The sequence below is a fragment of the Lemur catta genome, chromosome 12, assembly GCF_020740605.2.
Source record: "Lemur catta isolate mLemCat1 chromosome 12, mLemCat1.pri, whole genome shotgun sequence".
Lineage (NCBI taxonomy): Eukaryota > Metazoa > Chordata > Mammalia > Primates > Lemuridae > Lemur > Lemur catta.
Window position 1 is genome coordinate 47,249,567 of NC_059139.1, and position 24,636 is coordinate 47,274,202.

Below are 24,636 nucleotides of genomic sequence, written 5' to 3' on the forward strand. Positions count from 1 at the left end.
AGACGCCTCCCTAGACTTTGCTAAATTTGTCATGAAGATTAGAGATGACTGTAACGCACGTCCTTAGCATGATCCTCAGCGCATCATAGTCACCCAATAAATGAGGCCATTGTTCACAATGACTCTTTGATTATTCCCCATACTAGGTAAATCCATGTCCTGCAATGGATAATCTATGTTGTTGCCCATCCAGTGTCTGTTTTCCCTTTTTTTCCTTACAAACAAAATCGCATTACTGAGTGGGGTGGCAATCTGCCCAGATCAAAGTACTTCCCTCCTGGCCTCTCTTAAAGCTTGGAAAGTTCACATGACCTAGTTCTGGCCACTGAGAGATAAGTGCAAGTCTCCCAGGTGAGCCTTTTGGGTAAACTATTACTATTCCAAGAAAAAGGGAGAGTGTCCTCCGGCATGTGCCCTTTCCCCTGTGTCTGCCCCCAGCTTTGCAGCCTGGTAAGCGATGCGATGCCACGCAGTACAGCCTCCACCTGCGAGCTTGAGGACCAAGGTCCAAGAGTAGGATGGCAGAGCAAAAACAGAACAGCCCCAGACCACTGGCCACCTTGTAGGGGGGCTGTCCCAGCCCTGGACTGCCAACCTCCTAGTAGTTTCCCTACTGTGGCCAGATGTTTATTACATGCAGCCGAAGGTAATCCAAACTGACACAGCCACCATTTGGGGTGATCTGAATGTCTGAATGAAATTTCCAAATGAATGAAAATTAAGAATTTGAAGTATCTCTTAAGTCTATCTACATGTCCCAATTGAGATGATAAAAACTCCAGAAAATGAAAGTTCTGTTCACAATCATGTCTACAGGAATCATTCTCAATCCTTCTAGGGATTAACATCAAGACTTTTTCTGAGAGTCCAAATCCCCCATCTGTCGACTCCTCACTGCTAACGTTCCCTTCTTTCATCATGTGGTGTCATACATATGATGTCATCAACAGGGTTTCCATGGGTCCTCGGCACCGTGCACTTGGAATCCGAGCACTCAGACACTTGTTCCCCAAGGCTTGGCTCTAGACCAGCCTCACGCAGCATGGAACCAACTGATCCTTCTGTCAAACCCAAGGCATCTGCTCTGGCATCTTGGTCAAAGTCCAAAGGCTGTAATTGCATTATGCCTACTTGTGAGCTCTCCTAGAGTCCCAATTAGGTAGTATTTATTTTCCATCCAGAAAAGATTATGCCCAACATTGCTCTGCACACTAAAACAATGAGGGGTCTGACCCAAGTGGTGAAAGGAGCAGCTCAGTGTGACACAAAGCCATCTTGAGGTGGGGACAGGAGGCTTCATTTGGCTTCACGGGGCAGGGCCAGCAAGGACAGCTGTCAACTTGGAAGCCAAGCGTACCTGAGGGGTTAAACTTGTGCTTTTTCTGTGCCGACAGAGAAATAATATGCATATATTTCCACTTACTTTAAAAGATTTCTAAAGCAGATGTCAGCAGATGAAAAGAGGCTTGAACTCCAGCCCCTTCTCTAACAGCTTTCTATCAAAATATAACCCATATAAGGATTTCAAAACTAAATTCATTCTAATATAGAGTATGCTATCTTAATATCATGTTATGTGACTTTTTATATCCCAAGCTATGAATAAATCCATAGATGAGGTGTTTCGCTTTGCTTAAAGAGATGCTCTAAAGGTCAAAAGTTTTATTTAATGTGCAAAATGACTTTAATAAACGTATGTGACTAAATGGTGAAATAAAGCACATTCAGAAAATATTTGAAATGATCTTCCTTCGATTAAACAAGGCACAAGTTTACAGTGCTGCCTGAAATTACGGAGTAGTCAAATAAAGACGAGACCCCACACACAATGAAGAGAAAATCTCTAATAATTTATTGACCTTCAGTTTCACATTGTGAAAAAAAAATAACAGTTTTACAAAACCTCAAAAATGTAGTAGTAGCAAACAAGTACACACGAACATGAACATTTTACTTCAACTTATACAGTTTTGTACGTGAACCACATATTCAACAGCCAAGAGAGGGATATTATGCAGCTCTAATCACTCTTATTCAGACAGGTGTCAAGCCCAGAGAAAAGGGGCTACACAATTATACCAGAAGTGGAAGGCTGCCCTTTGTTGTCTGTTTCTACAGCAACCAGTCCACAAAATAAGAAGAACCTTCTCTGTCTTATGCCAAGGTTTTTGTGTGTACTGTGCTGTGAATTGTATTTGCTTCAAAGTGTGGGACGTTTCACAGGGTGAGAATGGTCAAGTAGTGAGACCAAATGCCTGCATCAATTCAAAGAGCAGGAGTCCAGAAAGTTCCCTGCAGGCTGGGGGCCCACCCTTACCGAGGCTCCCTCTGGCTCACACAAAGTAATTAATAGAGGATTCAAGGACAGACCACAACTTTGAAACAGCTGCAGAAAATTCATCCTGCTTTCAGAAGCCATGCAATGACACATACATCTCTTGGCAGATTTGCATCATAAACTACAGAGCTGTAACTGCTACAATATAACCACACCGACTATGCCGCCAGGGTACAATTAGACATTTGCATTGCTTAAAACACATCTAGGAATCAGGGACTGACTGCTGGAAAGTATTGTGATTCTTTTCTTCCAACAGCTCATTTTATTTTGGTCCAACGATAGCGCACTTATTCATGGCATGGACGGACAAGTACAATTAGTCTAAAGTACTAAGGTGGAGAGAAATGTTAAGGATTTATCTGTCATTAGACAATGCAAATGAACTCATGATGTGAAAGGTTATCAGTCTTAACCCTATTTTCTAAAATACAGCAATGTGAGAAACATCCACGAAAGCAGTTCGAGTTGCAAACTCTGGTCTTCCCCCACACCTCTGAGGAAGCACCTATTTGAGACTAGCACTAACACCTACCACAGCACATGCTTAGTAAACAAGCACTCCAACTAGCAAAGAATGTATTCACAACAGATTCCAAATTCCACCGGAAAATCTCTCAACAGGGGCCACTGCTAACAATTCTTTGATGTTTTGTGGCCAAATGTGTCACTTGTGCACCAAAGAGTTCTTTATTTTTTAAGAGATTTACCTAAGGGTGAGCACTGAAGTATACATTGTACCAATGTGAATATTGTCTTGGAGAACTTCTAGCACTTGCTAAATTGTTTAGCAAGAACAGACAACAATGAGTCTAGGTCAAGCAAATCTGATCAGTGAGTTAATTTACATCTGTGATGTTTCAGTTTTCCCCATTAGCTGTGGTTACGGCAAAGCATTCTTATAGGGTAATAAATAGATAAATAAATAAACTTCGGACAATGCCTTTACCTGTACTCTATATACAGAACTAGTCCATAGAATTCTCCAGGATTTCAGGATACTACACAAAGGAAAAACAAAACTGTAAAGCAATTTGGTCCTTTCCAAATTTCAGCAGCTGAGACTGAATTAGGTGAATCAGATGGGAGGTGGGAAAAGGACAGAAAACCTCCCCTCGCCCCATCAACATGCCCTTACCCCATGAAACCCCATTAAAAGATGATGAGTCTAAGATTAAAAGCGATCTTCATGGTTTCTCTATCTCTAGGATGCAATTTAAGTTTGTTTTGTAATCCTTCCCTGTCTTGACATTGAAAAACTCCACCCCGCACCCCAACCCACCCTCCAGTTATACTCCAAATTGTAGCTCAAAAGTTTTCATTTTTGTGCAGCAAAGCACATCACCAGCCACAAAATGTGCAAAACATACAGCCATTCACGCACGTCCATACATGTGAAGACAACTGTAAGCATTGTTTCAGCATGCAGGCATCAAACAATAAATAGCTAAATCTATTAACAAATTTGTTAACAGCCAAGGGAAAAGTTTAAAGTCACTCATAAATAGAAAAGAACATCTACCAAACGGCTACCAACAATGTCCCTCCCCATTGTTCAGAAATCTTCCCGGGGAATACACCCCTTAGAGATGAGCCGAGAGTCCAGGGGTCCTCATTCTGCAGCCAGCCCAGCCAGCTTCCCTCCTGGACCCACGGTTGGGCTTTGAATCTCCAGCAGCAGCTGGCATGGAGACTTCAAGCTCGCTCCTCAGAGAGAGGTGACAACCATTTCAAATGTTACACATAAATGGCAGAGCCCATGGAAATCAAATGCTCAATATGGTACAGCAAGGGAAAAGGTCCAGCTCTTCTCTCCCTTTGAGAGGCTGATTCACGCTGACATTAATCCACAATTACAAGACAAGGACTAGATCACAGGTTCACTCATTGATATTTAAACCGTGTGCTACTTGCACTGAATATCCCACCCCACCCCCCTCCTTCATGTCCAGTTAGAGAATTTACAAGGTGCAGCGAGTTTTGCAGCAACTTCTTTTCCTTTTTTTTTCTTTCTCTTCATTAAACTTGGCCTTTCCAAGATAGAAATCTCACATTGTCTTGCCAAGTGATGGAATGACCTAAAATAGAAGGAAAAGAAAAACAAAACAAAACAAAACAAAGAAGCATGAAGGATTTGTGTGATGCCATAGTTTTAAGATTTTTGTAAGGAGCCACAAAATTTTTTTTAAAAAATTAAACTTGGGACAGAGCTGGGCAATATCGCTTCTAAAGGTCTTAATTACATGTTCAGTAGGAACCGTGCAAAGATATTTAAAGTGTTTGCCTTAAATGCACACACATGCATGCATGCATCCATGCAGATGGCTGGCCTGACAAAAACTGTGGTGTCCAAAGAAGGACCTTCACTTCTTTCCTAAACATACGAATGTTCAAATTCAAAACTATATGTCTAGGTGCTATGAGTTGCCATCTTCTGCTTCCAACATTTATAAAATTCCTTTCTGTGGTTAAACAGAGCCACTGTAAAGTACTAGAGGTCAAAAGAAGGAGATTCCTGAAGATTCCAGACTAAACCTATACTCCATATAGAAGGCAGACATATTAATCATTTTATTGAAATGCATCTCTGCTGTTCATTATGGCAGAAAGCAGTCTCACTTCCTTTCACGTGACAACATATCAGGCCTCAACAGCCCAAGCAAAGTTCATTCAGTCCACACTTAGGAGACAACAGCTATGGTATGCCAGTGAATGTAAATTCAAAGTACCATAGCCACGAAACCTGCAATCTTCATAGGAACTGGTATTTCTTGCACTACTCACCTTTCCCATTTATTTACTGCTGATTTCATATGGGGAACTTTTGCAGAGTTCTGTGTTCCTATTGCTATAACTCTTAAGTATAGGCAAAGGGAATTCTGGAGGGACCACTCATTACTTGCAACGAATTCTTCTCCCTTTGCTTTTATGTGTTCAGAAGTCTGATTCATTTCATTAGTTGTTTCTTTTGGCTGTTTCACAACAGTGATTCAAGCTTTCAAGGCATTCCTTAGACTACAGTATTTATCCCCCACCCCCACCTCCTTGTTACCTACATATCAACATTAGGCCAAAAGAATGCATCTTGTCATAATATAAAGTTTCAAGACATTGCATACTCAAACAAGAAAAAAAAAGAACACATACCACAGGAAAAAAAGCAGAAGAAACAAAGCAAATCAAAATCTAAGTGCCCTCAGTGCCACACAGCTCCATGAAAATAGAGGATAATCAAAGTAATTTCCTTCTTGTGCCTCCCACCCACTGACAGAGCAGCAGGAGACAGTTAAAATTTCCTTAGTGGATGAGCTCTTAGATCTAGGGAAACTTTTTGTTAACACTGAATTCATTCAGCTAGCACTTACATTTGGAGAGCAGAGGACTGAGGCCTGCCCAGCACCTCTTTAAGGCACCCCATCCAGCTCAAATGTTTTAGCACTATCTTGTGTGCAATAAACTTCAGAAATTTAAACCAACAGTCTCCCTGTCAGAGACTGAAAGAGTGGCTTTGATCATGCGCTTACGCTTATGATGCCCTTTAAAAGCAGCAAACCTGGCCTTGTCAAATTTAGTTTTTATGTGCTTGACTCTCTGGCTGGTAGCACCAAGGGTGAAGAGGATGTTGTTTCACATATAAACTAACACTTTACTAGCTCGGTTTCCCAGGGACCGGAAGACTGTGATTCGTTTCAAATACCCAGGATACCCTGCATTCAAGTGTTTGCCACTCACTCTGGGCTGGAAAAGGTGAAACTAAAAATGAAGTATAAAGATGACAAGCAGATAATAGTCAAAGAAACCTGATTTGCTACCACACACAAAGCTGATTCCACTGCTGTATCTCAGAGCAAGTTAGGATCTAAATTAAAGGGAGGAAAGAAAACTAAGAGTATTGAACACTTAATATAAGCCAAGAACTGGGCGAGCTATTTTCACCTCTTCCCCCCACCCCCATTTATCAATTTATCCTAGTATAAACTGTGACAGATCTTAGGAGACTTATAGCTCAAACCACTCATTTGACAGAGAAGCAATCTAAACTCTAGAAAGCTCTAGAACTTAACCTAGGACCAGAACACACATGTGGTCTCTCTCCTCTTTCTGCCTCAATTTCCTTACCTTGCTCCAAGGCTGCCGGCAAGTCTACCCATTACCATTTTGATGTACCACCACTGCGTTGGCAATGTTTATGGCTCTTCTGTGCAAATATAGTCAATTCTGGACTAACACCCAACTAAGTGTGCTGTTAATTAATGCTTTTGCCTAGGAGGTTCTTTAAACCTGCTTTAGAGGTGAGTCATGCATTCATACTGCAAATGAAATAACCACTTTCAGAGAATTTGTTTATTCAGGATTACTGAGATGCCAGCAAGGCTGCAAAAACCAGTTTGGTGTGGGATGCTATTTGCCCAGTCGCTTCCCAGAGGAGGTATCTGACGGTTCCTGCTCCTTTGAAGGAGTTTCATTCCAAGGAAGCATGACATTACCAACAACTCTGCTAACCGTAACAGGCTGGAGGAGATAACTGAAGAGGTGAAAGAAAGACATGAAATGTGAAAGTGAGGCCAATTTTAATGAGGCTCCTAAATGAGGGGTAGGAGATAGAAAAAGAAAAGACAAATGAGATGAAACCCTTCTTTGCTTAGCTTGAACTACCCCTCGATTTCCTTTTCTCCCTTTGAAGTCCCCTTCAAAGGTGTGAAACTTCCTAGGGAAAACAGCCAAAAGTTTCCAAGTAATGAGTTAGTTTTCATGGCAATTCCTCCAAAGCAGTTATTTTCTTCTCTTACTGTTAGTAATAAGCCCATGAATCACCAAAACAAATCAACACGTTCCGTGTGCTCTGTGCTTAAGCCATTCCTGAGGCCGACCCTAAGAACGCTTAATAGCAGCAAAGTGGCCATGAGCACTGCAAACTCTGAACTGCATAGACCTATTAATTATTTGGGCCAAGAGTATTATATACTCTTAAGTACACAGACAACCACTATGCACTCAGATATAAGACACAGAAACACAACTTTTGTTAGCCCTGACAATAGGGTCAGCTAGACTGATGATTAACTCTGAAAAGCAGCAGTGAGGGCAGTTTAGGTGGCTTGATATATCTGTACATCAAATTTATACAATACAGCTATACTCTTTTACAAGGACAAACCTAAATTCCCCTTGAAATTTAATAAATGCCCTAAAAGGGGCTCTTTTTGTTTGGGGGGGGACATTTTAAATAAGCTAATAAGTAATTTTGGAGACAATAAACAAAGAATGATTGGGGCAATGAATTATTTAAACTCTATTCATTCCAAAAAAGATTTAAGGAGGCAAAAATTTAAGTATCAACAAAGTATCACCCAAGATGATACCAACATGAAGCTCAATTTTACCAAGTGGCAGTTCAGTGTGATGCTCAAGTGCTTACACTCTGGAGCCGCACTGCCTAGGCTGACTTCCTGACCAACTCTACCATGTACTAAGCTCTTCAACCTTGGGCAACTTACCTAGCTTCTGTCTGCACCAGGTTTTTTTGACAACATTTTTTTTTTTTTTTTTTAAGACTCAGGGTCTTGCTCTGTCACCCAGGCTGGAGTGCAGTGGTGCAATCAATACTCACTGTAACCTCGAATTCCTGGGTTTAAGCCTTTCTGCCTTAGCCTCCTGAGTAGCTAGGACTACAAGACTGCACCACTGCACCTGGCTAGTTTTTGATTTTTTGTAGAGACAGTGTCTCGCTATGTTGCCCGGGCTGGTCTCAAACTTCTTGCCTCAAGTGCTCCTCCCATCTTGGCCTCAAAGTGCTGGGATTACAGACGTGAGCCACCGTGCCCAGCCAGGGGTTTTCTTCTATAGAATGAAGCTAGTAATAATATCCCACGGGGTGGTTGTGACGATCAAATGAGATGATCCATGTGAAACACACAGCACCGCTCCAGGCACACAGTGAGGGCTCAATCAACATCAGCTGGTATTATTAACAGAGGTCAGGGAGGCTCAACCTAGTTGTTTATTGGAATCACCGGAAAACTTTCTAAAAATAATGGCCCCACTCGGACCAAATGAAACAAAGTCTCTGGGATGGTCAGGTTTTGAAAAGCTCTTCAGGAGATTCTGAGGCTCTCTTCTGAGATTCTGAAGTAAAAGCTGAGAACCACTGGCTTATGCGATGGGGAGCTGCACCTGTGGTCAACACAAGCATTTAGGCTCTGAGATGCCCAGTCTCTTACGTTTACGGCTTTTGTATTACTTCTGCAGCATGTGATCTACGCACTGTGCCTCATTCCACACACCGAACTTTTGCAACTAGCCTAATCATACGCATACTTACATCCACAGCTAAACTCACTTCTTACCTCATGCTCACTTTCTTTAGGACCCACTGCCTTTAAGAAGGCAGATGTTTCCAGGTGCTGACAAACGCAGTGGGGATCAGTGAGTATGGGACTGTGGTTATGCTGTTCCACACGTCCAGCGTTGGATCGTAGCAGTCTAAAGTCTTGCATCGCTGAATGCCGAAGTATCCTCCAACCACGTAGAGTTTGTTTCCGGAGGCCACAGCGTGACAGCTCATGCGCTTTGCCGTCACGTCTCCCACCTTGGTCCACTGGTAAGTTTCACTGTTGAATTTATAAGCAGAGCAGGCGGAGAACTCTGTGTCTCCCCCCATAATAAAAATCTGGTTGCCCAGCACAGCTGCTGCTGTGTAACGCCAGGGCTGGGGACAGGTGGCTGGTACGGTCCACCTGTTTTCACACTGATCATAACACTGAACCTTGGGGAGCTTGTCGTGACTGACGCTGGTACCTCCGAAAGCAAACAGCTTGAGTTTGGCACTCACTACTGCAGCGTTGCTAACGCCTTCTCGGAGTGGGGCCACCATGGTCCATTTGTTGGTTGTGGGGTCGTAATGTTCTACCTGCTTTAGCGAGACCGAGGGGGAGGCCGGGAGGCAGCCAGTTGCAGCTGTGTGCCCCCCAACCACGTACAGGCAGTGCTTCAGTTCGGCAGAGCCATGGCCAAACCTGGCCACCAGCATGGGGGCAGCTTTGGACCACTCCTCATGCAGGGTATCATAGACCCATACATCTTTTGAGACCCCATTTTCAGACCCTCGCCCCCCAGTGATGTATACTTTGCAGCCAATTGCACATGCACTGAACTCTTTTCTTGGGCTGGGAATGTCGGCCTTGGGAATGATTTCTTTGGCCTTCTGGTCTACCAGATACAGCTTGTCACACATGAAAGTCTGTCCACCCAGGAGGAAGAGGGCATGGCCGGTTTTCCTAGGCCGGGCACAGAGGCTGGTCACCACACCGTCATTCTGCAGGATTTTCAGTTTGCACCTGATGGCTTCTTCCACGATTTCCTTACTCTTTCTCTGCTTGGTGATGAGCTCCTCCATGGCCACATTCTCCATGAGATAGATGGCTGGCAGGAGCGCCAGCCTCACTGTCTGCAACAGTTCTGGGAGGTGACAATAGCGCTTCTTCAGGTCGTAGCTGATCCAGTTAATTGCAGACTCGTACACGAGCCTTTCATCTTCTGTCTCCAGCTCTTCACTGGACAAGAGCTGCACTACCATGTCCTGGGGCAGCTGGAGGAAATCTTCATTCTTCCTGATGGTTTGGAAGTTGCTGAGACACATTCTCCAGGAGAGTTCATACAGCTTGGTGCACTGATGCGCGTCTGACAGCAGCAGCATGCCCAGGCAGTTGGTGGGATGCAGGTTCTTTTCCAGGAACTCTGCACATGCATCCCGGATGTCTTGAAACTCCAGCATGTCACCAGCTTCCAGGAGCGACTCTGCGTTTTCTTCATTGATGATGACCCGTGAGGAGTATGCATAGTCAAGAAGCAGCTCCAAGACTTCTGGGTGGATGGAATTGTCGAAGTTGACTTCGCTGTCCTGGCTCTCTTTCAGGCCGCCACTGAACATGGCCTCAAAGTAGCGGCTGCAGGCAGCCAGCACTGCCCGGTGGCAAGGGAAGGTCCTATTTCCGGCATGGAGAAGGACGTCGGTGAAGAGACGCTGCTGGCGTAAAAGGTTCAAGTGAGTGAGGACGCTGTCCGCATAGGAGGACTTGTGAAACAGATAGATGTTGATGGAGCCGCTGCTGGCCCTGGACTTGCGGTTCTCATGCACGCTGACCGACATTTTGTTTCCACTCCTAAAAACAAAACAAAACAAAACTATTGAAGGTGATGCTCCTGATGTTCAAAAGAGCAGATCAAAAGCAACAAGAGCTTTGGACAAAGACAACAGAGCACTTTGTTGCTGGCCCTGTTGCCTACTGTTCTGAATGGCGTGTGGCCATTCTAGTACAAAGCCAGAGACAACTACCTGCAAGGAAAGACATGCATTGTAATATTGTTGAGCTATTTGAACTATACACTGTTAAAAAAAAAAAAAAAAGAAAAAAAGAAAAGAAAAAAAATCACTGCTTAAAAGCAGGTTCATCTTGGAAAACCTGATTACCAACTTTCAGGACATTGAAGCCCTTGAGAACGTAAGCCAGCAAAAGTCTCATTCTCACAGCTCCCTGTGCTCTAGTCCAGCTGATTCACTGCAGGCCACTTAAAATGCCAGGCCTCCTGCTCTCGTAATGCCAGGATGGGCACCAGCTTTCATGCTCCATGCAACATAAAGCCATGTGTAAAACAAACACCTACTAATTAATTCCATTAAGAATTCCTTTGGTAAGATCCAATCTCCCTGCACATACAGCAAATGGGAAATGTACGGCCAACTTCTGAATGATCAGACCTTTACTTAAATGTTACAGATAATTTCTAACCAGATACCCCTATCATTAAAGAGTTCTAAAAGCATCCCAATATAAACATTACCATATATTGATCATCACAGAATGGATTCTGGCCACAATCAGCAACCATCTTTCTTGCTCTGGACAACTTCCAAAGTGAGGATTTGGCACATTAAAGGAAGAATATTTTGAGTAGCATACTCATGACTGCTGTTTTTCTGTTCTTCCTGCTTTGTACCAATTCTTGGAAAACCAGTTGCAAGAACAAAGGATCTATCCACCCCGCTCTTTTGATTAAATAGTGCATCACCAGGACCATTCCTACGTACCTGCAAATGCTGGCACCTGCATGTAGGGAATTCAAATTGCAAACATTGCTTCATTTAAATAAAAAAATACACACGTATGTGTGTGTATTTTGTCAGCCACTGTTAACTTGGGGCCACACTAGAATTTATTTGCTGACTGAAGCGCTTTGCTCAATATCCAAATTGAAATTATAACTGAATCTATTGCTGTCTTTTGGCTTTCTTCAGTAAGAAAACTGTAAGGTAAAAATATAGGAAATGCCTATCTATCTTCAAAAAGTGAATCACATCCCCCCCCCTTTACACTACTCCTCTGTTACTTCAAAGGAATAAAGCCCTCAAGAAGCTGCCTGTCTAAGGCTTCCTAGGGAAGCTGTTTATCCCACTGTTTATGCCCAGAAGGTAAACTATGTGGCTGGTCACAGTATCTGTTCCGAACAGAGAACAGCCAGTCCTCACAGCACAGCTGAAACCCTCTGTGTTTCCTTCAGCCATTCAGATGTTTATTTTTAAATTTATATTCCAGGAATTATCAATACCTACAAATGAATGATTTACCACAGATGCATGGGCAAAAATACTAGACTGCTCCTCCCCAGCCAGCTGTGAGACCCACTGTGAGACTTGGCACAGAAGACAACAAAGACAGGGGCATGACATGCCTTTATACACACACCAGCCTCATACCATTAGGTGATGCAACTTGTTTTCCTTTATTTTTGGAATGTAACTTTTCATTATGAGTAAACATGGCTTAGTGGAAGAAAGTAAGTAACAAAGTCCTAGACTTTACAAAGCACCCAGAGGTCTCCATAGAGATTCGGGATACGAAAAATGCTAAGGAGGCAAGCCACACCCCACCTCAATCTAAGCCTCTACCGTCTAGTGCATTCTAACCCATGCCCAGTGCTCTAGAGAATGACCTATAGGAACCTATGTGAATGCACCAGGTTTCCAAAGTGTTAAAACGTTTACTAGCATCCTTGATGCTCCACCACTGTAGTGGTCATTTGAATTAGAACATGCAATCTGAAGTATCTGCATGAAGATTTAAGCCAAAATCTCAAAAGGTTGTCTAAATACTCCCATGAAGCTGCCTCCCCTAAGGGCTAACAGCAAACGCTGCCCTGACTGAAGAACCAGGCTCCCTGCAACTGGGTGCATAAGCATGGAAGTGCTTGCACATAGAGCTGGAATCACGTTGGGACCAGAACACATTTCCCTGAACAATGGATTCTTCATAGTGTAAAACAACATTCACAACCAGACGCACACTTAAGAAAACAATTTGTTTAGAACACTTTAGGATATAGGATCTGCATCTCTCTGCATCCAGTGTTTATGCTTCTGTATTTTCTAGGTTGGCCTAAAAAGCCAGAAGGAAGAGCCTAGCCTGTCATCTTGGGTACCATCCAGACGGAAAACCATCTAACATTCTTGCAGCAATGTTTGATTAAAATAAAAAGTAAACTTGAAGACTCAAGGGAAATGACTTGCTTTCTGGTTTAAAATTATGCAAACATCAAAATATCAGCAGAAACCATTTATACAGTCACTTAAAACACACCTTCAATATAAAATGAATCATCCTTCCGGCATTTTTAAGCCCCTAGAGAAATAACATTTGCATGCCAAGTAAGTGGCCAAGAAAATGTACACATATACTTAACCCGTGTCTGCAGAGAAGACAGAGAAAAGGGCTGCTATTACTGTGAACATCAAAAGGGCTTCCAGTTACAGTAACTTCAGTTCACTTAATGCTCCTTAAACAGGCTTCCTGCCTCCAATACTTTGTGCACTGTCAAGGCTCTCCAGGTTTTGAACCTGATCTCAATCCAACCAAAAGAGAAACTAGGCAGACTTTCTTGGCCATTTACATTATTGATAACAATGGAACATTATAAATATCCTGTTAACAAAAATAGCTTTTTGTCATAGGGTCCTTTATAACAGTTGCAACGCTATTTAACACGTTGGCCATGCCTGTGAGGATGACACCAAATTGCATGTCGAACAACTTCAATGCTTTATCTCCACCCCGCCCACCAATTCCTATCCTTTGAAACTAATAATGTTACTCTACAGGCCAAACACTTGCACTGAGAAGAAAACTAGTTTTTCAGAAATCAGTTTTCATTCATTCCCTACAGACATTGCCGCCGCAGTGAATGTGCTCGGACGCGGGGTGTCCGTGCATGGCCCCAACTCTTCTCCGAACCGGGTAGGGTGCAACGTGGGTCAACGATTCCGCACGCTTTGCCCTGGAGGCTGCAGGGAGCGATGCAACGCGACATTCAGCCCCAGGAAAGAGCCGCTTTCCGTGGAGGAGGGAGGCCGGCTGTATCCCTAGCCCGGCTCCTCGCTCCCCCCCTAGCTCTCCCCGGCGGTAGCGCCGCCGAGGGGAAGCCGGTCGGCCCCTCCGGCGACGCCGGACTCCTGCTTGCTGTGGGAGGACAGCGACGGACCCCGAGATCTCCGCACCGAGAACAGCTCCCCCTGGCCCAAGTCGGAGCTCTCGGCTGCCCCGAGCACGCTCACCCCTAACGAACACACCCTCGCAGCCAAAGTAGCCCCTGAAACCCGCAGCGCCCGCAACAGGTCGGGCGGCCGGAGGAACTTACAGCTGTGGCGACCGGCCTCAGCGCACAAGCGGCGGGGTTCTTGCCTCGGTCACGGGCAGCGAGGCGACGAAGCGGGCGTCTGAGCCCGGGGAAGCGGCGGCGATCGCTCGGGCGAAAGGAGCGCCCAAGGGGCGCCTGCGGGGGAGAGGACCGCGCCCGGGGCGCTGGCGGTTCGCCTCGGCCTCTCAGTCCCCACGCCGCGGACCCTGTGCCCAAAGCCCCGCGGAGCGTCTCCCGGAGCGCGGGCAGAGCGAGCCTGCGAGCGCCGGCGCCGCGGAAGGAGGCGGGCTGTGCACTCGGGGGAGGGAGCTGGGAAGCGCCGTGCGCGCCGCGGCCGCTGGGCGTCTGGACTCGGTCTCCGCAGCGCCACCGCCGCACCGCCTCCTCTCCGGCTGCCGGAGCAGTCTGCGCCCGGCCGCCGCGCGCCCCGCTATAAGCGGCGGCTGGAGGGGAGGGGGCGCGTATGCAAAGAGACTGACACCGGGGGAGGGAGGAAGCGCATTAGCGCGGCCCGCGGTGTAGGAGGAGGAAGGGGAGGAGGAGGAGTGGGAGGAGGAGAGGAGCTGGGGAAGAGCGTGTCGGGGGAGTTAATCGGGAGAGGAAGCGGGGGAGGGGGGCTGCGGGGAGTGCAGAAAGACAAAGCGGACGCGCTCTCCCAGCCACTAGCAGCTGCAACCTCGCGGACTGCGATTAAATTAAGTTTTCCCGGGTCCGAGTGTCTGCGCCTCTCTGGGCCACCCTGGTTAGTGGATAGCCTTGGAACTGAGGGACCACCGCAGGGGAGCGCAGCCCGGGGCTGTGTGCGCCCCGGGATGCCAGAGCCCGCAAGATGCTCTGCAAAGGGTAGCGGGGAGCTAGCTGGGCGTCCGCAGCTCGCGCCCTGGGCGCGCACAGATAGCGCGCTAGGTAGGACGCCCGGCGTGGGGAGGAACAGTGGCAAGGAAGGGGCACAGTTTGGACACCCTGGGAACACAGGTTGAGCAAGCCAGGGCGTGAGGTTTCTCGCTGGCAGGGAGCCAAGCAGACTCGCGCCTCAGGCACTACCCAGTGTCCTCCCTCCCCAGCCCCGGCGGGTGCGGCTCCCGCGGCCGGACTCTGCCCTAAGCCCGGGACGGCAGCCGGGGCGCTCTCCGGCGGGGCGCGCACCACGTGCTTCTCAGCCAATCGCCGCGGCCGCTTGATTCAAAGCGAACTCCTCAAAGAAGCGGCCACGCCGGCCCCTCTCCGTAGCGATAAAGCCTGTATCACCCTCTCGGTCCCGGCCTTCCGGGTTTTTACCGCTCGTGTCAGTTTGGAGTTCAGTAAAGACCTGCCCAACACACACACACACACACACACACACACACACACACACACACACACACACGTGTCAAGCCCCGCATGCCAGCAGAAAAGGGCGATTCGAAAAACAACCTCGCGTGGCGATCGCTATGTACGAATTTCATTTTTGATCTTTGCATTAAAGGCTTGTCTTTCCACTGGGAGCTAAAATGCCTGTTTTTTATTCGGTGTTTGGAATAATAAAGTCTATGAATAAACTGGACGGATTACCGGTCCAGCGCCCTTGTTTTACAGCGAGGAACTGAGACGCAAGGAGATGTGAATTGCCCGACTGGAGGTCACTCAGCAGTGTCCCAGCCCCGCAGCTCCACAGCCAGGGCGCCACCACGGAGTAAACTCCGCCCCGCGCTTCGCCCCCCAGCTTTCTTTAAAACGCTAGGCTCAGAAATGCTTTAAACTTGCTCAGGAGGCTCCACCTGGAGCTTCCAGAGTCCAGACTGCTGAAACCAAGACCGTCGGTGGTTCTTCTTTCTAATCTCACTTTGCTTTACCCAAGTTCCCTCCTGGTATTCGCCCTGAGAAATTTCGCTCCTTGCAGACAAAGAAAGACAGTGCCCTCTGAAGTCCTTTGTTAGCATTAACTCGGCAGCTTCACCACGAGCCTTTAAAAATCTGCTTCGTTTATTTTAATTTTTTTATCCAGAGTCTCTCGCCAAGACCACTTGACAAAGTCTAGAGACTGAACCACAGAGCCCGGGGGAGGTCAGGTTAGAAGAGGGCAAGCAGAACCCAGGTTCTGAAGGAGACATGGATAAAACCAGCGAAGACCAAACACATGGAAACGTTTGGGTCAAAAGCAAGCGTGTTGAATTTGTAGACCAATTGCTAATGTCTTTCACGGTGGGGTAGGTGGGAGCGGTCTGTTTAAATTAAAAGATTTAACATTTTTTTCTCATTAAGAAATACTTCCTTCTTACTTAGGCACTTACCGACTCTACCTAGAACTCTGCCTGGATGACCGACCCTACCTAGAAACGGAATTTGTACATAGCTCAGTTGGCTGGCTGGGGATTTGCCATAGGAAGCCACTGAGCTAGGGACAGGTCATCTGTTTCTGTTACATCTTTATCACCTGGAAACTACAGAGTGTCCTTAACCAAGGGAATAGCAAAGTTCATGTCTCCTTGCAAAGAGCTTTGCTAAGCAGACAGGGCTGAGAAAGGAATGAAATCCTCTGGCCATTGTGTCATCATCCACTGGTGCCATTTTCCTGTATCTTTTCTACCTAATGTTGACACTTTCTATACTTTACAAAAGAAAAAAAAGTTGTAGACTGGAAAATCTTGAAATGTATTCAGTGACCATATACATTTGCTTCATCTGCCTCAGGGAGATAAGCAACACAAGGGAAAAGAAATTAGTTGATGTAGGTTGTAAAAACTGGAAAACATTTTCCTGCTGAAGGACATAGGAAGTAAACATGCATTCTGGGACAGGCATGTGCTACTGATCATCTACAAACTATACACTGGTTTGTTTGAACCAATGTGTGAACGTGTTTGGGCTGTTGGGCAGTTTCTAATGTTTATCTCAACTGAAAATGATTTGCAAGTCAGCATATTTATGATCATAGCAGCTCAAACTGTAATTCCTACAGCATCTCTCAGCCCATCCTAAAGGTAATTTTTATCACCCCACTCACACTAAGAAAAGGTGAGCAAGTCTTGTATCTGTACCAGAAGAAACCTCTAAACAGGGCTGTCATCAAACTGGACAACAATAGACAGAGTAGATATCTGAGTCACGAACAACTCACGAAAGGCTACCCATACTGTATCTGTATTATACAATAGCCAACACCTCATGCAAGACACTAGACCAGTCCTACAGGCTCCTGGGAGCTGGTCTTTGCCTTTGCCTTGTGACATCAAACCAAGGTCTCATTTTTTAATGCTATTAAGAAGCTGTGCCCAAGGCTTTGGGCTTGTTATCTCCCTTAACAATGTTATTTTGTTAGGCTGCAAAATAAGCAGCATGGGGTTAAATGTATTAGCTGCCTTCAAACCTAATTTATCTTCATTCCTTCCTAATTTACACTTGGGCTGAATTAATGAGAATGATTTAATTAACACGGTGCACGATCATGGTACCAGGGACAGGACAGCTCAGGGGATTAGACCAAACAGTGGGCTAAGCAGCTGCCATCCTGCCTCCTGTGGTCTCCCTGGCCTCACCCAAATTCAGACTTGTTCCCTGCTGGTATTCCAAAAGTGCCCTCTTTGTTCTTTGATCTGCTTTCTGAATCTGCATGAGAAAGATGGCATAGCTTTTATTCGTCATGTTTACTCACTAGATGGGGTTCAAGGCCATGCCTTGGAGAGTCAGCTTGGCAGAGGGGCCAACTGCCCACCAAAGATTTGTGTTCCTTGTTCCGTAGTGTTAAGTTCGTGTTGGGAAGTGAATGCCCAGCCAGAGACCACATCTCCTGGCCACACATAAATTGGGATCAACACCTATGGAAGGGAAGAGAGGGCAGCAGGGTGGCCAGAGGAAGAAGTTGAACTGGGATGCAGTCTCAGCTATGCTGAGACCCCGTGGGGATCTCTGGAGCTGAAATGACCTTGCAGAGTTGTCCCCAGCTAAGGGGAGAAGGCCAGGCTTTTAAACAGCTACATCAACCAGTTGCTGAATGCAGCCTGCCCAGGGAAGGGAGCACAGCTTTGGACTCTTACACTCACAGCTCTCTTTTGCAGAGACAGTTCTGAAGAGGGCTGACCGCGCCCCCAGCGGCAGGAGGAAAAAGTCCTTCATTCCGGAAGGAGGATCTGAGGGACCTAGCACACTGCCCCACTTCAACACTTCACCCTAAGGCTGATCACAGACCTAGGAAAATGAGACCTCAGCTTCTATCAGCAAGCCTCTTATTTTACAAAGAGGGAGGAAAAAAAACCTGGCTATTTATTAAAGAGACAAGGATAAGGGAAAAGATAAGTAAACAATATAAGAAGTTATCGGCATTTTATAAGTCAGTCCTCATTTTTCTTTCTGGGGAAGGCAAGAGTTCTAACCTGATAGTCATTTTTCTAAATTTTAGTTTGCCATATTTTGCAATCATGCTCTCTAAAAACTTACTGTATTTGTGTTAGGTGTCTGTTATGATAAACCTTGAGATTATTCTTAAGATTGCATCCAAATTGATTTGGTCATATTTTAAACATTCATTTGCTTCCTATATCCGTTATGTGTGTCACTTTATGTGTATTTTGGGAATTAATTGGATTTTAGCATTTTTTATTTAGATGGGATCTCACTGTGTTGCCCAGGCTGGAGTGCCATGGGTATTCATAGGTGCAATCATAGCACACTACAGCCTCAAACTTCTGGGCTCAAGCAATCCTTCTGCCTCTTCCTCCAGAGTAGCTGGGACTACAGGCTCTGTATAGCAAGATTTTAATTTCAAATTCCAATTCATTACTGCTACACATGAATATAATTGACTTTTTATTATGATTTTTAATGGAAAATTTTGTGTGAAAGTCTATCTTTGTCCTTCAGATACTAAGCTCCACTGTTCATGTTGAGTTCCTCCATTAGAGGTTGTTACAGCCGGGAAATTCATTTTTCCTTTGAGACTCCCTCACCTTACCCAGTCCCAAGTGACATTTCAAGGGGTAGATAGTTTATTAGCTGCTTACAGGACCGCAGAGGGACACATTTGAGTCACTTTTCCCTGGTATTACTCTATAAAGTTTGGTCATGAGTAAATCAAGTGATCTAGGCTGCTTATGTTATTTCTACTCCAAGGCCCTTCAAGACAATGATCTTCATAGCCTGTTGTAGGTTATAGGTTTTAGGGTCAGGATTTTAAAGCACTATTTATTATTTTCTAAAAGCAATGCATGATAGAAATTTGGAAAATACGGACAAGCAAAAGCAAAGCTGTAACCTACCACTTGGAGATAATGACACTGAGCATTTAAGTTGCAGTCTTTCTATGTTCATGTAGTATTTTATTTTTAACAGTTAAATGGTTGAGAGCAGAGAGTCTAGAACCAAGTTTGAAGTCCTGCTTCCACATGTACTAGCTGGGTCTTTGGGGGGCAAGTGTTGTAATATTTCGGTGCCTTAGTTTCCTAATCTGTAGTATGAGATAACAACTGTACCTGGCTAGAGGGTTGTTTTGTGGATTAAATAAACTAGCATATGCAAAGTACGTAGAACAGTGCCTGGCTTGTGGGAAGTGCTATATAATGCTTGCTTTTGTAATGATTCCTTAGTAAACTGTTTAAAGAGAATGACAGTCCTGCAACCCATAGATATTCCCAGGAAACTCTCCTAAATAAAGTGACTTGAATCATTATCAAATTCCTATTTCCACATCTGCTCAGTAGCATTGGGCTAAGGGACACTTTGATGTCTCAAATGAGTTTATGTATCTCTTAGAGTGTTTATTTGAAGCTCTGCTCTGCTTGCACATGCAGAAAGCTGACAGCTTGTGCAATAAAAGCTCAAATTCATGAAATCTGCCTTTGTCTCCTTCCCTCTCTTACTGATACTGTCTTCTTGTTTTGTACTGGGACCATTGGTCTTAAGTTGACGATGGAGAAACAATTCTTCATTCTCCATTACTTTAAAAAACTACGCTACTGCAAAGGGAAAAGTATTTAAGAAATCACACATTTTAAAAAAAAATTGGTAGCTATATTTAGAAGGAGGCAGCCCTGCCAAAACACAGCATACATGGAATATAGGCGCCTACTTTGTCCTGCTCTGAAGAACTTGTAGGGTACGCTTGGTAAAAGCTCGCTCATATCTATCTGAATCACACCAGGCCCTTGTGGGGTGTGGCCTTGCACAGCCCAGGGGAATCTTGAACCATTTCCCCCCTGTTTTCCATAATCTTTTGAGTGCCCCAAGGCTCCTGGATCTAAACTCTTAATTTGTTCTAAGTAATTACATTCAACAATTGACCTTTGTTGGAAGCAATGAAAATGAAGGTTTTGTTTGGCCTATATGCTTTGCTTCCAGGGCAAGATGCCAAGTCTCTGAGCATGTCTGGGCATGAAGAAGGGACCAAAAGAAGGGACCTTTGTGGTCCAAGAGCTTGCACCTTTGAATGAATATTAAAAGGATTTTATGGTACTCTGCGAGTGCAGACGTTACTCACTGCACACAGCTCAGCTCGAACTGGAGTCTGAGATCAGGAAGCTGCACCTTAACATCACCAGAATGAAGAAAGAATGAAAAAGGAGACAGAGACACTGATGACTATGTTGTCTTAAAAGAGGTTCCCGTAAGTGCTTCTCCTTGTGATTGTGAAAGTACAACATGAGCAAGGATATAAACTCACATACACAAACATTCACAAATTTCCCTTAGCCTCAAGAGTAATTCTAGAAAACCTTCACCATAAAAACCCGAATAAAGTTGGAAGACTTGCAATTTCTTTATCTGAGGAATTTAGAAATATAGACATATCAGGAGGAAATGGTAACATTTTAAAAAATTATGTATATTCAAAGAATTATGTCAGTTTTCATACCCACAATCATCTGAGAGGTTGTGGCTTCATTCATTCATTCAGTTAATCGGTCAGTCATTCCTCCAAAAAGTATTTATTTAGAGCCATTGTATCAACACTTGGTGCTGAGGAATATCCCCAATTTCGCTGTTTTTTTTTTCCAGCCTTTCTCTGTGACTTTACAGTGTTAGGCTCGGCTTGTCATCGCGTACTTGTATTTGCATTTTGAATATGTCTCCTTCCAACTCTGGAACCATAGAAGGAAGTCACACATAGAGAAAGTTGAAAGGAAAAAGAACATAAACATAGGCAAAGAAGGAGGTCTGTTCCTGTCACCCTCATCGGACTGTTAGTGGAGAAGAAAACCAGGAGCTGGCAGACCGTCTGGGCTGTGAAATGGGCTTCTTCAATTGCCATTTTTCACCCAAGGATTATAAATAAACCTATTATTGCCTCGCTAAAAACTGAGCTGTTAAAAATGGTAAAGTGGTTCATCATGGCATTGGCCAGGAAAGGAAAAGGCAAACAAACCTCACAGGCAGAAGTCAGGGGTGAGAGTCAACATTGCACTCTCCTTGTTCTTAACGAAGACTTGTGTTTTCAAGAGGTTCTGAGTTTTGCCACAGTGGAAAGTTTCCCAAAGATTCCATCTATTTCTTCTATGCTTTCTCTGGGACACTTGTGATGCCAAGAGTGAGCAGGAGCACCCAGATACATTCCAACTTTTCAGGCTGGTTTTCCAGGCAGAATCTTGATCGATTTCATCAGAATGCATTTTCTTTGTCATGCTTGTCTGTGTTAAAAAATCCATTCATAATTTTCCATGGCTTAATAAAATATAAACAATTTTTCACGCCCCAATTTTTTTTTTTGCATATGTCCTGTTACAGAGAAAATTTGTTTAGTTTTGTTTTTCTTCTAGTCACCTAAGAAATGAAACTGCCACCTCCAACAAAGCCAGGAATGGGACAATTGTAGCATGGGACTCAGATGCCGGGCTTCATAGACCGTGGCACAGAATTTGAGTAAAGCAACAGTGCCCTCCTCTGGCTACAATGAAGAAGCAATTTCACAAGGGTCTGACAACATTCAAAACCAACCTACTGAAAAAGAAAAAAGTAAACATAGTGTGTAAACTCTTGTGGATCCTTTTGAGCAGCTACCCTTGCCTTCATTGCACTAACGATTCTTCATTCAAATGAGCAATGCCAAATGTAAACTGGAGTCCGATCAGCCTGTAACGATGCCATACACATCTGTGCTGTACAGACTGGCCAGCAGAGGGCACAACTGAATCATGTACCTTCTCGGCACAGTTTGAGCAAGTCCCAACCAGCTAACCCAGTGCCACTGCCCCTTCTGCATACAATGCTAATATAAGTTATTCAGAGGGCTGCTGGACAGGGACCCATTTGTCCCCTGGAATGGCCTTGGAGCTAATAGTGACCAGAATCTCTAACATTTATATGGTCTTATCACATGCTAAGCACTCTATGGCCTTCTCATTTAATCCCCACAGCAACTCTAAAGAATAAAGTCTCAGTTGGCTGAAGCCAGAACCCAAAGTGGTTTTTATTCCACCAGAGCTGAGTTCTTAACCACTTAACCACACTGCCTCTTCTATTTTCCCAATTAGCTAAGGCTCCCTCTTTCCTGTCCTCCAGAATGCCAACTTTGGACACCTGGCACATACCCAGTGGATTTATAAGAGTAGGAGAAAAATGAATTGCTTGGTTTATTTTGCTTCATGTTGACAGGTCTGATAAAGATGTGACAAATGAGAAGCTGGAATCAATTGACTAAAATTATGTGGGTTTTTAAAAATATCCACTTTTACTCTTTTGCTGTAGTTGATTAAACGTCTTAACAGATTATTCTTTCATTTTGGCACACTATACCCACTAGAGATTGGTACATCAATTCACAAGCAAAGGAATGTCCTAATCAAACTGCTCTTTTAAATTTTCTTCAGACATACTTCCTTAACTATGGAATGAAGCACTATTTCCCCAGCTATGATCAAACCCCAAATATTGGGGGAAACATCTTCTTCTTCCTTTGATGTCTGCAGTCCAAATGTCTGGGGGAGCCCTGTGTGTCCTCCTGGAAGGACTTGGAGAGAAAATGCAATGGAAAATAAAGGAAGCATTTAACTTCTTGGCTGTATTCAGCAATTGTGACATTATGTTTAAAAACCCAAGATACACAGATTATGCTAAAGTTTGAAATCTTTACATTGGACAATGGTTTACAGATGCGAAGGACATTGTCAGTGAGTAGGCACGGAGCCTCCCTGGGCATGTTATGGTGCTTTTCACATCTTGAAAAAGCCAAACACAGTAAAACAATTGTCTAGAAGCCAACTCACTAGAATGATTAATAAAACATTTTTCCTATACTGAACTTTTAGAGGACAGATGCTAAACACAAGAAAATATATCCTTGATGGGGCTTTCTTTGAAAAGCAGATGATGTCTATCTTAGCAATAAATCGATAAGTAATATCTCAAATTGATAAATAAGAATGAACAGTATAAGTGCAGTATCGTGGGGGAAAGCTGAGGAACTGTTCCCACGCCCCCTCTGCAGCCTTTTCTCTTGTCCTTCCATACTATTTGGTTGTGCACCCATGTGTATTTACTACTTTGAGTAATGTGAAGAATTTTTAAAAGTCAACTACAAGAATAAATGTTATTTTTATTACAATAAGGTAGAGAGCCAGCATAGAAATGGCTCCATATCTTCAAATGTTCTAATGTCGCTTGGAATAATCTTCATAAGGCAATGCAAGTTTTTCAGGGATTAAATAATATGAGCATTCATAGAGAACTTCAGTTTTTAGAGTGCTTTTATGCTTTGTAATCCTCAAATATCCCTGGCAAGCTAGATATTATAAGTATTGTGCTCCATTTTATTGATGAGAAACTGAATCTGAGAGAATAAATGCCTTGCCCAGGCTCACACACATGCTAACTGATGGTGTTGCAGCCTGAACACAGTTTCTTTCAGCTGCCATTAGCCTGTGGATTCCCATTGTGCATCCGGCCCTCAGCCTGGCACACAACAAATTTTCAACTTGGACTAAACCCAAATGATTTGCCTTCTGTTATCTGGAAAACCCCATTTCCAGAATATTTTGCTTAATCACAGTTTCACCGGATGCCTCAAGATATCACTTAAAAGAAAGTTCCCCCAAATCTCCAAACAAGGACAAGCATTGACATATGATGAATAAACCTGTGCCAGTAACCTGGGTCTCTTTGAAGCACAAAACATTCCACGTATGAACTGAGCAGCATCTCTGTGCTTTTCCTCTTATGATAAGAAGCGTTAAGTCACCCGAAGAGCAAGTCAAGGGTGAGGTAATTTATTTCTGCTCCTTGGTGATTAATTGGTATGTATTCCTTGGTGCTAGAAATGATAAGACTTAGGTAATGGAAAACCAGAGCCTGTCTCCAAGTTCACAGCAAGTAGTGTAGTGGGTTATTAATTCCAACACGCCAGAGCACATCCTCCTGGCCCGTGCTCGGCTAGGTAAGCGTATTCACCAGCTCTGTGTAAAGCTACCCTTATGCCAGGCAAACTAGGAATTATCTAAAAAGTCAAACCCTAAATTCTTTTGCTCGCTCCAATAACTCTGTCATGAGGAATGCACACAGAAATTAAATTGATCTCTTTTATGTTAATAGGTAATACATATACATGGGTCATCTATAAATAATAATTAACATGCATTTAGAGTCACACTGTGGTTTGCATCCATCCTCTCAACAATCCTGTGATGTAGATACTGTCATTATCTCTGTGT

At 44.3% G+C, this 24,636-nt stretch overlaps 1 protein-coding gene across 1 annotated transcript; it reads right to left on the bottom strand.

Annotated features, from left to right (window-relative positions):
* Nucleotides 1-1,829: 1,829 nt before the first annotated feature.
* Nucleotides 1,830-15,123, bottom strand: ENC1 (ectodermal-neural cortex 1). The gene is made up of 3 exons (XM_045566395.1): nt 14,027-15,123; nt 8,686-10,500; nt 1,830-4,416 (listed from the first exon to the last, which is right to left on the bottom strand). The coding sequence occupies exon 2, from the start codon at nt 10,485-10,487 to the stop codon at nt 8,718-8,720; it is 1,770 nt and encodes a 589-aa protein (XP_045422351.1). The 5' UTR covers nt 10,488-10,500; nt 14,027-15,123; the 3' UTR covers nt 1,830-4,416; nt 8,686-8,717.
* Between the last annotated feature and the right edge of the window lie 9,513 nt (nt 15,124-24,636).